The sequence below is a fragment of the Solenopsis invicta genome, chromosome 3 (genome assembly GCF_016802725.1).
Source record: "Solenopsis invicta isolate M01_SB chromosome 3, UNIL_Sinv_3.0, whole genome shotgun sequence".
NCBI classification, from domain to species: domain Eukaryota; kingdom Metazoa; phylum Arthropoda; class Insecta; order Hymenoptera; family Formicidae; genus Solenopsis; species Solenopsis invicta.
Window position 1 is genome coordinate 28,994,232 of NC_052666.1, and position 14,494 is coordinate 29,008,725.

The 14,494-nt window shown below is 41.9% G+C and overlaps 2 protein-coding genes across 3 annotated transcripts in view; one reads left to right on the forward strand and one right to left on the reverse strand.

Annotated features, from left to right (window-relative positions):
* Positions 1-742: 742 nt before the first annotated feature.
* On the forward strand, positions 743-7,839 carry LOC105199394 (probable ATP-dependent RNA helicase DDX17). Of its 2 annotated transcripts, none has more exons than XM_026133870.2 (8): positions 743-926; positions 1,242-1,595; positions 3,016-3,669; positions 3,776-3,948; positions 4,052-4,111; positions 6,245-6,487; positions 6,553-6,738; positions 6,815-7,839. In XM_026133870.2, the coding sequence occupies exons 1-8, from the start codon at positions 910-912 to the stop codon at positions 6,850-6,852; spliced, it is 1,725 nt and encodes a 574-aa protein (XP_025989655.1). In that variant the 5' UTR covers positions 743-909; the 3' UTR covers positions 6,853-7,839. The 2 variants fall into 2 exon arrangements, with proteins under 2 accessions (XP_025989655.1, XP_025989656.1); XM_026133871.2 differs by having other exon boundaries at positions 6,818-7,839.
* Positions 7,840-8,336: 497 nt separating this feature from the next.
* The window catches only part of LOC105199392 (glutamate-gated chloride channel), a 73,060-nt gene continuing 66,902 nt past the window's right edge, over positions 8,337-14,494 (reverse strand). The window contains exon 11 of the mRNA XM_026133875.2: positions 8,337-14,454. Coding sequence (XP_025989660.1) covers positions 13,855-14,454 — 600 coding nt within the window. The 3' untranslated portion in view covers positions 8,337-13,854. The remainder of the gene's footprint in view (positions 14,455-14,494) is intronic.

Genomic DNA, 14,494 nt, shown 5'->3' on the forward strand with positions numbered 1-14,494 from the left:
GGTATGGAAATCAAGCAGGAAAAATAACTTTGCAACTGTTGTAAAATTCATTAATATGATTGTTCTTTACCTTAGGTTTCTACCGGATTTAAATCTAATTATAATAAAGAATTTTACAATAGTTACAAAACTGCTTTTTCCGCTAAACGCAACCGATTATGGATGGATTGCACAACTTGGTGAAAATTACAGATTTGTTCTCACATGCTCCAATACTGTTTTACTAATCATTCCAGTTTGCCGCAAACGTATTATGGCTCCTGCACATCGGATTTCAATCACTTTCGAGCAGGTGATTAATTGGCTACCGCATTGTATGTTACCGTGAGGTAAGCATTTCCGTGTCTAGTGTGCAGCAGTATGTGCAGGAGCCATTAGAGCACGTTAGACGGAGTAGGAGCATGTTGGAGTATATGTGATATGATAAACCGAACGAAAGTAAACGAATTCACTAGAATATTAATAATTTTATTAATCAATATCTAATGAATTTGCTCACTTTTATAATTTTCGTCAACAAATTGTTCGATCTACAATCGACCCCCAGAACATTCGAGAAATGGCGCGAGGATCATGTAATTGAGGAAGAACATTTTTTGCAAGAGATAATCGGAGAAATGACTCCGCGAAGAATTTCTCTTTTTTATTTCGACACGCACGGAGGTATGTCTGGTTTTAATTAATTACCGTGCATCGGCGCATCTACATCATTGCTGCGTTAATGGCGTCGCTTTTTTTCTTTCTCCGTTTCTCTCTCTCTCTTTCTCTCTCTGCGTCACTTGCTCAGATTCGGTTGGCTTCGCGTTGTTCCGTATGCGAGCTGATGCGAGCCACCGCGGGCCGTTTGTTCTCGAACGGCGTTATTTAACAACAAATTGCGACGGGATTGTTTAAACTGAGGGTGCGAGCATGGGTCGCTACAGAAGGTAAAGTAACAATGGTAATGGTGAACGCGAAACGAGCGCGAACAAGTCGTCCGGAGCGCTACCTATTCTCCGCGTCGATAGGACACCGCTTGCGTGAAAGCCTTTCACCTTTCTGTCATGAAAGTCGAATCTCCTTTCCAAACATTGCTTTGATTTTTCATGCGATGTATATTCGCTGCGATTATCCTGGCCGCACGCGAGATTCGCGCAAACGAATGGTTTGCGCGAATGGAATCCCGCTTCAATTTTCCAGCTGACTTCTCGCGTTAGAAATCGAACTTGAACATCTAACCATGCATATGCAACTCATTTCAGTCGTAGCCGCGACAGGGACAGGCGACGGAGATCTCGCACTCGCTCACGGAGTAGGTCGCCGCGCGACAGGAGGAGCTGGGGCGGCAGCGGTGGACGCGACAGGCCCTCCAGCAGTCGCAACAGTCGCGGCCAGCCGGGTGCGAATCTGAGGAAACCGCGATGGGACCTCAGTCGGCTGGAACCCTTCAAGAAGGACTTTTATATTCCTCACGATGCGGTACAGAACCGAGATCCGCGTGTCGTGGAACAGTACAGGATCGAAAAAGAGATCACTCTCAGAGGCAAGAACATCCCGAATCCTGTTTTTGACTTTGATGAAGCGGGTTTCCCAGACTATGTCCTCAGAGAGATCAAGTAAGTGATGAATGTTGAGCCATAAGATCAAGATTGTAATTTGACTAATCAAAACAAACGTTTACTAAACTTAAGATTGAGTTTTTTAAAAAATGAAATAGGCCTATATGGCACAGGGCCATAGCAGGATCTTGCTATATTTTTTGTGATTTTATATACAATTTTTAATTCTTTCAAACTGTGTGCCATTACTTTCAGTTTCAAACACAGCTTTTAAATTGGATCAAAATAAATAATATCACAAAATTAAATTGACATGTAGGTCTGTAAATAAAGTAATAAGACTGACTGCGTAATATATAACAAATATTATTTCGGCATCAAGATCCTGCTATGACTGTATATAAGCCTGTCTTATCTTTAATTGTATATAATTATACGGGTAGAGAAAAAGCACTGGAACTGCGAAATATCTCACAAACTAAGCATTTTAGAAAAATGTTTCAGATAAAAATTGTAGGATTTCAAAAGATTTATTTACTGATCTTATTAGTTTGACTTTAGATGGCATCACCAAGGTCAGATCGAAATCATATTAATTTTTTTAAACGGAATATCCTATTTTTGATTCCAGAATCTAATAGCTGGTGTCAAGAGCTTTTCAAAACACTATAAATAAATTTCTTTTTGTTAAGTACTTTCCGAGTTCTGAGACTTGAAAGTTATAGTACACTGTAGCTTTCAAACCTAACTTGGAAAGTACTTAATGAAAAATAACTTCTGCTTGAAATTTACAAGATTACAATGGTATCACAGAATCTATCACGTAATACCAAAAACGCCTATTTTACAACCCCTTCCCGGAGGAAGGGGGGAGGGGGGTGAAAAAAGTTACAGTGTACTGTAACTTCCAAGCCTCAGAACTTGGAAAGTACTTCACGAAAATAAACTTATTTATAGTGTTTTGGAAAGCTCTTGACACCAGCTATTAGATTCTGGAATAAAAAATAGGGTGTTCCATTTAAAAAAGTTAATGTGATTTTGATCTGACTTTGGCGACACCATCCAAGGTCAAATTGATAAGGTCAGTAAATAGATCTTTTGATATCCTACAACTTTTATCTGAAACACTTTTTTCTAAAATCTTTAGTTTTCAAGATATTTCGCCATTCCCGTATTTTTTTTCCATCCTGTATACAAAACGTGATCTAGATTTAATTGCTAATTATTAGTTTTCTTTCTTGTAATTGTTTAGGACTAGTTTTGTTTCAAGCATGATATATTAATTTGTTTCCTTGTTTAAATTCGAAGAATTACAAAGACAAAATGATACATCATGAAATGGAATGTAGACTAAATTCCAATCCAATCGCAATCTCAATCTGTAATTTGATTACGGTTTTATGAAGGACATGTTTTGATGTTTTGTAATTTATAATTATGATGAGTTTTTTTAAGCTATCTTTATTTTGCATTGTAGAAGACAAGGTTTCAGTGAACCCACATCGATTCAAGCGCAAGGATGGCCTATCGCGTTAAGCGGACGGGATATGGTGGGCATTGCATCCACAGGCTCTGGAAAAACATTGTCTTATATACTGCCTGCTTTGATTCACATCAATAGCCAGCCAAAATTGAGCCGCAAGGATGGACCTATCGCATTAGTATTGGCGCCTACGCGAGAGCTCGCCCAACAGATTCAACAGGTCGCTGATGATTTTGGACATTCGTCGGCCATCAGAAATACTTGCCTGTATGGTGGAGCGCCGAAAGGCGCTCAAGCTAGAGATCTGGACGGCGGTGTAGAAATAGTCATCGCTACACCCGGTAGATTATTGGATTTTCTCGAGTCCGGAAAGACGAATCTGAAAAGATGTACATATTTGGTATTAGACGAAGCTGATCGAATGTTGGACATGGGATTTGAACCGCAAATCAGAAAGATTATAGAACAAATTAGACCGGATAGGCAGACGTTGATGTGGTCAGCCACCTGGCCTAAGGAAGTAAAAAATTTAGCCGAAGACTTTCTTAAAGATTATGCTCAAATCAATGTTGGTTCTTTGCAACTTTCAGCAAATCATAATATATTGCAAATAATTGATGTGTGTCAAGAGTATGAAAAAGAAACTAAGTAAGTATGAGAATTTAGAGTTTGATTCTAGCTTGTTCAGTTATTACTTTAGCAATTATTAATCATAATTAGCTAATGAAAGAGTTATCATGTCGCATTTTTATAGATTAAGTACTCTATTGAAGGAGATAATGGCAGAGAGTGAAAATAAAACCATAGTGTTTATCGAAACCAAGCGTAGAGTGGACGAGATAACAAGGAAAATGAAACGCGACGGTTGGCCAGCGGTTTGCATTCATGGCGACAAGACACAGCAAGAACGAGATTGGGTTTTACAAGGTATTCGCAAATCTACTGTCTTTTATCAGTACTTTTTTTTTTTAGAAAACATTTTTCTAACGATATGTGATCACGCGTGATTCTACATATGTTTAATTTGTAGATTTCAGAACAGGCAAAGCACCGATCCTTGTTGCTACAGATGTGGCTGCACGCGGTCTTGGTAAGTCATTCGAATTTTTTGACTATTCATGACGCAACGATGTCATTATCAATCAGTTTGTTCTGCAACACGGAAAACGAACTGGTTAATATTCACGGTATTAATTTTTCCCCAAAATATTATGAACATTTTTTTTCTCTTTTTTTTACAATGCTCTATTCTGACAGAAAGTTTAACAAGTCTTGATTGCAATGTAATGTTCGGTTAAAAGCCGAAAGGTACAAGCAGTTTGCATACGAACATTTTTTAAATCATGAGAAAATCTTAAAAGTATAATTTTTTGTGCCGTATGAAATATACTATATATAAATTAATCTTATATAGTATAAAGTTGATAATATTAGACAAGTTAAAATCGCATAATACAGAAAGTAACGGAAACCAAATATTTCAAAATTTGGTCTATCAAAATTTTCTTACGTAACTAATTGGTTTAATTTATATTTCATTTGTTAAATGTATTATGTGTGCAACGCTGTCGATTGTAACATTTACATTACATTCAAGTTTAGGTTCTTTTTCTACGAGCGGGACATTACAATTTTAACGCGTTGTAAAAGTTTAAAGTCAACAAGAATGTAGGAAAGGAATAGGGCAAAAAAAGCATATTAAAGCAGGAGGATGGTTGGAGGTAACCATACAGCTAACGCGGTTGGATCTTTGTTTGTATTGCAGAGGCACATTGCGCGCAGGCCCACGCTGGGTAATGCAAAGCATATCGGGGGTGCCCGCCGCCGCTCTTTGTTCGGTGGTGCACTGGTTTGCATTGTCTGCGCTGGCCGCGACGCCGTGCCTCTATCCGTCCGTCCGTCCGTCCGTCCGTCCGTCCGTCAATCGCGTGTGAAGGGCCAAGTCCGGGCCAAATCGGGATCTACTACTACTACTACTACTACTACTACTACTACTACTACTACTACTACTACTACTACTACTTTACCTACCTACCTACATACTGGATATCAGTCCTACTGCGCTGCGCTGTACGCCATCCGGGCTGGCTGGCCAGGTCGTTGTTGCCAGAATAGAGTCCCCTGCGCTGGCACGCTCAAGCTAATCAGACAACCAACAACGTTGGTCCGTTGAGGCGGTGGCATGTGATAGCAGATATGCCAGAGCCTCTCTTAGCGCGCCCTGCGCCCTGCGCCTGTAGCGACAGAGTGGCGGAGGCAGTAGCTGGAGCGAGCGCAAATAGCCAGGCCCTGCCCGTACGTTGCTAGCGAAACACTCGCCCACTGCCTAATATTTTAGTATTACATAGTTCAAATTTGATTAATTGACATACATACATACGTACATATACACTACACACAAAACACACATACATGAATTCATATACGCGTATATATAAAATACATGTACATATACATTTATTTACTGTTCGTGTAATTATTACTTTGTGGATTATGTTTGTCAAAATTAAGCTAATTAGCTGTCTATGTACATGTATACATATGTATACGTGTATAAATGCGTAACATTTACAAACCTACCATTTTAAACTATGCATTTTTCTGATCCTTTTTCCTTCTAGTCCTTGTGATAATCTACATCATACATCAGTCGCATTTTATCATACTAACTATTGTATCATCATGTGAACTTGTTATGAAATAATTCTGATCTTTTTTCTAATTACTGGTTGCCAGTCTTGTGTAAAAAGACTTTAAACACATTTCACTTTTTATTTCTTGATTAATACTTGCAACAACATAAGAATGGCATGTTATATTTAAGAGAGAAAGATCAGGATTGTTCTCGGTTCAGCGGTTTGGTTTTTGTTTCTTATTTTTGTGTACATGGTCTAAACGCTCTCTAAATAAATATGTGTAGAACATAATTATTTATTAAATGATAAAAAAATAATGGTGTACCAAGAAATTGCTTTTTAGTGGAATTTCTTATATATGAAATTTTTTTGTCATCAGTGTAAAGAGAGGAGCAACGCAACTTCTCGGAGAGCGTTATTAAGCGTTATAATTTACTACGACATATATTGTCTGGTATATTCCATTCATACTCGACTCGCGGTGTTTCACAATCCTTGCGACACTACTACTTTCTTAACCCATGTCTGTCCTCAACGCTGGAAATTTACGAAGAACCGGCCGGTCTAATGCCAACTCTTAATTTCAGACGTTGAAGACGTCAAGTTTGTCATCAATTTTGACTACCCCTCCTGTTCCGAGGATTATGTCCATCGTATCGGTCGTACCGGGCGCCGTCAGAAAACCGGCACGGCGTACACCTTCTTCACGCCTAACAACGCTAACAAGGCTAACGATCTGATACAAGTACTCAAGGAAGCAAATCAAGTGATAAATCCGAAACTACTGGAGCTTGTCGACAGTAAAGCTGGCGGCTATGGAAGGAACAGAGGTATTTCTAATTCTAAAACAATTGTTGAAAGCCTATATAAAGATCGTTTTAACCGGCATTGATAGGTGGAAGAAATCGATGGCGGTCACGAGGCGTCGCCGGTGGAGGTGGTGGCGGTCGTAATGGAAAAGAACGCAGCTACTCGCGAAGCAGAAGTCGAAGCTATAGCAGAGAACGCAACGGCCGCGGCAGTCGACGAAGCTATAGTCGTAGCTACTCGCGAAGTCGTAGTCCCGTCAGCAATCGTAACGGTAAATCGCTATGCTATCCGAAGAACTGTTGATCCCGTGGGGCGACTAATACTAACGAGCAATCGTTTCTTCCCAGAAGTTATCGGCAAAAGTTATTGGAGTAGCGAGAGATGATCTTCCAGCGACGGATAAAGAATATGCATGTTAATGCATAACGCAGGTAATTTTTTTTCCTTTTTTTTAATCTCCGATAGAAACGATGTGTTATAACGAACTGTTTATAGTTATACTATAACTATTACTCAACGAGACATTCGCGAATTCGCGAGAAACGATACCTTTATGCCGAATTCGGTGGAGCACATCACAATTATTATAAATTAAAATATTGATTATGGTTAATTACACATTTCTTGATTATATAATATTATATATTATCAATTATACAACTTTGTTTATAATACATAATTATAAATTTATAACTTCTTATGTATAGCAATTTTCAACCTGTATCAATGCACACCACGTGTACTCCGCCGAATTTAGCTGCCAGATTTTTGACATGCGATGTAATATTGTTTGCTGATCACGTTTATACGAATTTCTAATGTCAGCTTCATCAATAATGCTGACCGTCGCTATATTATGTAAGGCAAACTTTTAAAGCCGGGTCCACTCTCAAGGCTACTCGAACAGAGATTTACTATGTACTTGCTAGTGATAGAATGTGCTGTCATATCTTTTACTTCCTTTTGCATCTTCATGCTTCATCTAATTTCTTCCTTTTTCAAATGTTGTCGATATACACCGGTCTATAGATTAGATAGCGCAAATCCATTACGGCACAAATTACTACTATTTATACGTTTTTATAATGCTAATCCTCACGTTAATCTCATAATCGCTCACCCGATAGTAAGAGTGGGTGTTAGGCTGTGTGAGCGAATGGTGTATAAATCTAATTATTATGTGCGAATTAAACTTCCAGTATATAACGGTACTCGAGTAGTACATATTTGTAGATCGTAATAAATTATAGATGTCTAGCGCGCTTATTTGTAATTCGTCCGTCTATATTTAGGCAATTATGATAAATGATAATAACATTCGATGTACAGTATTTCAACAACGTGATAAATAAATTCATAAATGTCGACATTATTCGTCTTTCTAACGTCTTGTGTGCACGCTTCTATGTTCGACTCTTCCAACGATCATATTGCATCAATAATCACTTACCTGTGAATAAACTTGCCGACAATATCCGTAAATCATACGCACCATGGAATTAGTAAAGAAATAAGTAAAAAAAAAATCAAATATATATAAAAGTTTATGGTTGTTAATTGTCTAATCGAATCTTTCTATGGGAAAATGGCAACCAAGTGACTCACGTGTGAGAACAGTTTTTGCCTGTTCTGTTTAATTTTTATCTTAATTACAGTGGTAGTACTTAAAGATCTTATGGTAATTTTAGAATACCAAATTCCGTTTAGCCTCTCAACCCGGTACGTCAATCTTATTCGGTTCGCTTTGCGGATGGCCGATACTTTGCGGCCACGTGGTACTTGATGATAATAATGATTATTATTGAACTAATATGTAAGATGTATACCGGTGTGTAATTGACGATCTAATAAGTTCACGTGGGAAGATTCTTTCTTTTTTTTATCGGACTATGTGCCACGATACAAATTTATTATGTTACACATCTTGGAATATCGTGCGCTTAAATGCACTTACGAATCACAAACATGCAATATCTTTTATCTTACATGCATTCTCTCGAGGCGCGTGCTCACTCGAGAATCGATTGTTCCGTCGTTTTCGCCTGGGGAGGATACAATCTTTACGATTATTGTGGACAACGTACAATATCCGCTCGTCGAGCGTACTTATCCGGAACGAGCGCGGTTTTTTTATTTTTTTTTTTAAGGGATTACTTAAGAAACGAGGAGGGAGGTGATCGACGTCGAACGACTGGATCGCGATTACGGCGAGGAGGTCCTCTCCGCAGCCTCGATCGAAACTTCGGGTTGCATCTTTGAATCGATTAAAAGACACAATAAGTTTCTAGGATATTCTATTGGCCATCGTGCGTTTCAATAAATTTATTATAATTCGGCGTAACAATTTGCTGTGTCTGTCAATTTCAGAATGTTAAACGATTCGTGTATTGCACCGTACTTCTGGTAGAGGCCGCGAGTGGATCCGCTCGCCGTCCGTTCGTGATTACAAGAAAACGATACACCCTACTGATGTTCTAATTGTAATGTTAACGCCGAAGTGCGATTTTCTCATCGGGCTGTATCCTCGGCGATGTAATGTGCCGCGGATAACGCGATTTCCTCGTGGGACACGTGATACACGGATATTTGTACGTGTGCGCACACGCGTGTAACAAGCTCCTCGCATGAGTTGGGGAGTAAAGGAGGGATTTATTTTTTTTTCTTTTTTTTTACAGGGCTCAGCATGCTTCGTTCACATATATTACAACGTACGCATATAACAATAACATTAAAACCCTTTTAGGTGTGTCTTCGGACGTGGGAGAGAGAGCTCTATGGCGCGCTTATAATTATGTCCGCGATACAACAAGATCGTACTTTGTGTGCGTGCGAGGATCATATATTCATGTATAAGTTTGTATGTATGTGTCCATGGTGAGACATTATGTGTGTTCTCGGTGTGCGAATCGATCTCGCCTGGACCGAAGTGACACCAAGCAAGCAGGTGACAAGTGTGAAGGTGAGGATGAAAATTTTACACGGTCGTCCTTAACTTCCGGTCACCGCGCGTATTCTCCTCAGTAGACGCAAACGCTATGTATGTACTGCCGATACTCTACTCCGGGAATTTCTTTCATCTCTTTTTTTTTCTTCAGCGATATAACACTGGAACTGAGGAGGATACGCATCTGTCGGTGACACACGTGTGCTTGCGCGTGCGTGCAGCAGATTCGATGAAATCTATAATTAAATGTCAGTCAATTTTCCGCAGCCGCTAAGGTAGTCGGAAGCCTCGTCTTCAAGATCCAAGGAGCAGCGGCTTCTCGAGAAGGGGAATCGGCAAACGAGGCAACGCATTGGAAGCAGTCTTCGATCGCAAATCAAATATGCAAATCGAGTCCAATTCCTCGTTTTAACATAAGCCGCGCAATACGAACAACTCAAGAAGAAAGAAAGATGTCTCTCGGAGAAAGATGTTTCTCCGAAAGCCTTCTTTCTTCTTGAATTGCTCGTGTTACGTGGAGAAAGAAAGCTCCTCGCTCGTTATGGTTGCTCTGTACGGATTGCGATGTGTCAAGAGATCCTATGATTTTACGTGCAAAACGATATAATCTCTCGATCGATATAAATCTTCTCTCGTGACTTCTCACGTGGAAATGAAGTCGAAATACTTCGGAACACGACGCGCTTGTCATCGAAATGGTTTGGATTTTCTCTTCTCAAGAATGGTGCGAAGAGTTTCACGCGGATTACCCTATCTTAACGATCCTTGATGACCCTGCAAAATTTCGCAGCTATTTAATTCTGTTAATTCGGACCGTGCAATGCCGAGCATCGGATGAACTTTCGCTATCAGACACCTGAGCGCCGGTACGCTGTCGAGAGTACGCTCGTTTAACACATTCTCTTCGCGATTTATTCTATGTACAGCGACGAAGCGCAGGATAAATGCGCGATTTATCGCCGATCTCTACGTGCAATCGTTTCGCAAATACTGGCTTTGTGTCCCTTTAAATCTCTCACGTAGACACATACGGAGAGACATCCTTAAATATACACGGAGTCGCGCCCGTCCCCGGGAGCTTCGCGCGGAAGCCGATAATACCGGGTGTTTACGCAGAAACCACGTGTCCACGCGTACTATATCCAAACCACACACAGACACACACACACACACACACACACACATGTAGACACGATACAGATAGGCACGAAGTAGAATACGAAATGGTTTAACAGGAAAATGAGAAATGAAGAATTTGTCCTATCCGTCTCTATTATACGTCTACGATCCGATTACTCTATACAAGAATGCTTGAAACAGTCGGCATAAATAATGAAGATTAGATGTTCCTTCCTATTATTGCTAACATTACGTTTGTGATAATATCGTATCGATTCTTGCTCATCTAACTTGGATTACGATATTGGTTCGGATACCTTACGCATAGACACGCAACCGGTGAATCGTTCCCGATTCTATGTATACATCCGAATCTACGCAAATGTGTCGGTCCTCTATTCGCGTCGGGATTGCGCGAAGTGAGAGATGGAGAATTTGATGATGAGTCACGGGTCGAGAGATTACAATGTGCATTTGTCCGATTTCACCAATATTCAATGTTGAATTCCCAGGAAAATGGTAATCGATATCGCTCGGCACTACGAGGTGTACTATTGCTCTATGGTGGGAGAGTAGTCTCCTCCCCGAAAGGGGGTTGAAGAGAAACAGGTGTAGGTGCAGATGTATCCCGATTGCCGGAATCGTCCGAATAAAAAAAAAATTTTTTTTTCGTCAGCAAAAGTAATGACGCGGTTTTTTCATTCTCCCGGGATTTAGACAAGCCTGCCTAAACGATAATCTCGTGACTGTGACGTAAACATAAACTGAAATCCTCGCCAGCCCCTCTACTCTTTCTCTATACCTTTACGGTAATATTTTCGAAAGGTGCAATTTGTTATAAAAAAAACTGTCACCGTGAATGACATTTATTTCTGCATTTACGACAATTAATTTTTCACGAGAACGCGTTCCGAATCTACCGCGCTTCGCGGAACCAAGAAGGGCTTGTTGTACCCGGAGATATATTCACTTTTCGCTATCTATAAAAGCGAATGTCGCATCGAAACAACGAAATCGATTTATCAATCAGTTTAGCGTGTCGACCCGACAGAATATAATCTTATAAATTGTAATTTCCTTTTTATAGAAAGAAGAAGTGACTTATCCCCACATATACGTCTGTCCCTAGATATAATACGCGGTCCTACGGAGGTGCGAGATACTCGTCGATGTCATGGGCGGATTGTCGAAGATCCGCGAGATTTTCACTTTTTACGCACGCGCTATCGGTTGCACGAAGTAAAAGGAAGATACGACGACGAACGGGGAAGAACGGGTGGTGCGATCGGACACGTCGCGCAACGACGAAACTCATCCCTTCGCGAATCATTCGTCGGATGCCGAAAGTACCCTCCGAATGATTTCTCAGATTCGAAATTGACGGCGCAACGTGTCATTTGCCTTGATCGCGCACTTCTCACTCTTCGCTATGTACCACACGTATAGGGTGGGATGTGTTCTCGAGTTTTGCCGTCGTCGACGCCAGCAAACGCGCTATGTTGTCTCTCGTTTGAAGGTAGCGTCTTCCGGCGTGTTTCAAAAAATACAATCGTCCGCACTGCTTTCTCTTTTTTGTTCTTTTCTCTTTTTTTTGTTTTTCTCTTTTTCTTTCTCTATGAGCACGTTCTGCGTGTCTTCGTCGTCTCCTCGTTCCATCCGCGAGGTCGACGACACCGCAGCTTCTCGACGGACAGGTCGACGGGTATAGATTTCCAGGCGCGGCGTCGCCGATCTCTTCTGAGCAATATACGTGGGAGAGCCCCGTGTCGCGTCGCCGGGAGTCCTTACCCGGGCGAACGCCGATTCGGGGCAGCGGAAACAGGAAATACGTTGTACGCGGTATGCGCGCGACGCGACCGCTTTGCCGATACTTTGTATCGCGAGCCCGCGACCGCCGTTGGCTCGCACTCTGTGTCAATCTTCATCCGGGCTCCAGATTATTTTCGCGAGGAAAGAAAACTGGACTTATCTTCCATCACTCAACGTTTCTTTCACAAATTCGTTTAAAAAGCTTAAAATCTTTACCGATAACTTTAAATAATCACTTTTGCGAGCGTTGTCTCGTTTTTTTTCTCACGAAAAGAAAGACTGCCCGGATAAGAATTGAGCCTAGCGATACCAAGACATCGGTGGAAGAACAGGGGAATGTGCTCTGAAATCCACCGACATGATTAAAGTAGAACCCTTGCCTTTGAAATTTCACTTTTTGCGACGACTATTTCCTGATACATTTCTTTTCAAACTATATGAGATAAATAAAAAATGACAATTCAAATACGGGTTTTCGAAAGTGCAATCCTCATGGCTTGGTACCGCTAGAATTGATAAACCCGCCAGCTCATCAACAGGCTGTCCTGTACACCCGGAAGATCATCGGAACGTTCAACACCTTTCTAGATATATAGCTTTCAATATTCATTTTCCAGCGTCAAACGTTCCGCTGCTTCGTGTACATACATCTGATGCAGCCTTGAAAAGGGATAATGGCGCGACACCGCGAGCCAATGTCGGTCATTTCGTCTTCTTGAAATAACAAGGCGCAGCTTATTCTCGTGCGCTTGTCATCCTACGTGGAAATCGAAACGAACTACGTTGTCTCGACGTCGCCGCGAGTTATCTCACCGTTAACCTCACTTCACGATAATATTTACTGGATCCGGCGAACTGTCCGACGTTAATTTCGCAACGACGAACGCGTCCGCGGTCCGACGACGCGCGATCTCGCGCAACGTAGATATATTTATACTTATAAACTTTACGCTTTTTTTTCTTTAATTGTTAACAGGCCGTGGCTATACAGGGCCCACTACGCTTTCATTTCAGTCTGTGGCACGCGGTCTTCCGAGCTTATGAGGTACGATGTGCATGCATACGTGTGTGTCTATGTACGTGTGTGTGTGTGTGTGTGTGTGCGCGTGTGTGTGGGTGTGTGCGTGCGTGCGCGTGTGTGTGTGCGTGTGTGTGTGAAATGCAGCTAAGATGTTATATTTCATCGTCCTCATCATTTTGACCGTCGCAATGTTTAGCGAACATCGCTAACATCCTCGTTACGCTTTAAGTGATCCTTGTCCTGGAATATATCCGTTTCAGGCGCGGGCAGTGAAGGAATCTCCTCGTCGAATTGCCTCCGATCGGAGCCTCGTCGAGCAAATGCGATCTAATTTATATCACTGGTGTTAACGGATTATCTTACGATCAAAGCTTGTATAAAGCTTTGCCTTGATGTTTGTTCAAGGATTTCTGTGATTTGACGGATCGCACTCGGCTTGGCTTCGCACACGTATGATTTTGTCTCAGTGCACATTTTTTTTTCTTCCTCTTCACTTAATTCTTTATGCCCATGTTGTCATCGCCGCTTAACAGATAAGTAGACCAGTAGGCAAAGTTGAAAAAAACGAACGCGAGGGGGAAGGAAACGCGGGCGATGATGTCGATCCTCGCGCTACCGTGGGCACGACAGGTGAATACTTTCCGCAGCAGCTCCGACCAACCGAGCGCTTGCGACGGCATCGTCGCTAACGTGGGCGGCGGTACCGCGGACGAAGTCGGTGCCGCGATCGGCGGCGAGGGCGTCGCGGCGCGCGACAAGGTGCGCGACGGCGTGCCCAAGGGCGACGCGGAGGAGGCCGGCGAAGGCCATCGCGACGGCGACGGCGACGATCTCGCCGAGCTCCTGCGCGAGTGATGTCGCGGTGCCCTCATCGGCGAGCACCGGCCGGCGACGCAGTCTTCGTCGTTCAATAGCGAGAAAGACGGCGACGGCGAACGATTCGGATGATAACGCTGATGACGATGCAACTGATGATGGTGATGGTGGTGATGATGATGATGATGCTGTTGCTGTTGCTGCTGGTCCTGCTGGTATGTACGCGGCAGCGAATGATGCTGCGTTATCGTCGGATTACCGCCGATCTGCTGTTGTTGATAAAAATGATTATGATGGGAATTGTGATGATGATTCTGA

Excerpts from the sequence above, each read along its gene's own strand:
- LOC105199394 (XM_026133870.2), top strand. Across the intron at positions 4,112-6,244 it reads TGTGGCTGCACGCGGTCTTG|ACGTTGAAGACGTCAAGTTT; the intron begins GTAAGTCATTCG and ends TCTTAATTTCAG. Across the intron at positions 6,739-6,814 it reads TCCCGTCAGCAATCGTAACG|AAGTTATCGGCAAAAGTTAT; the intron begins GTAAATCGCTAT and ends GTTTCTTCCCAG.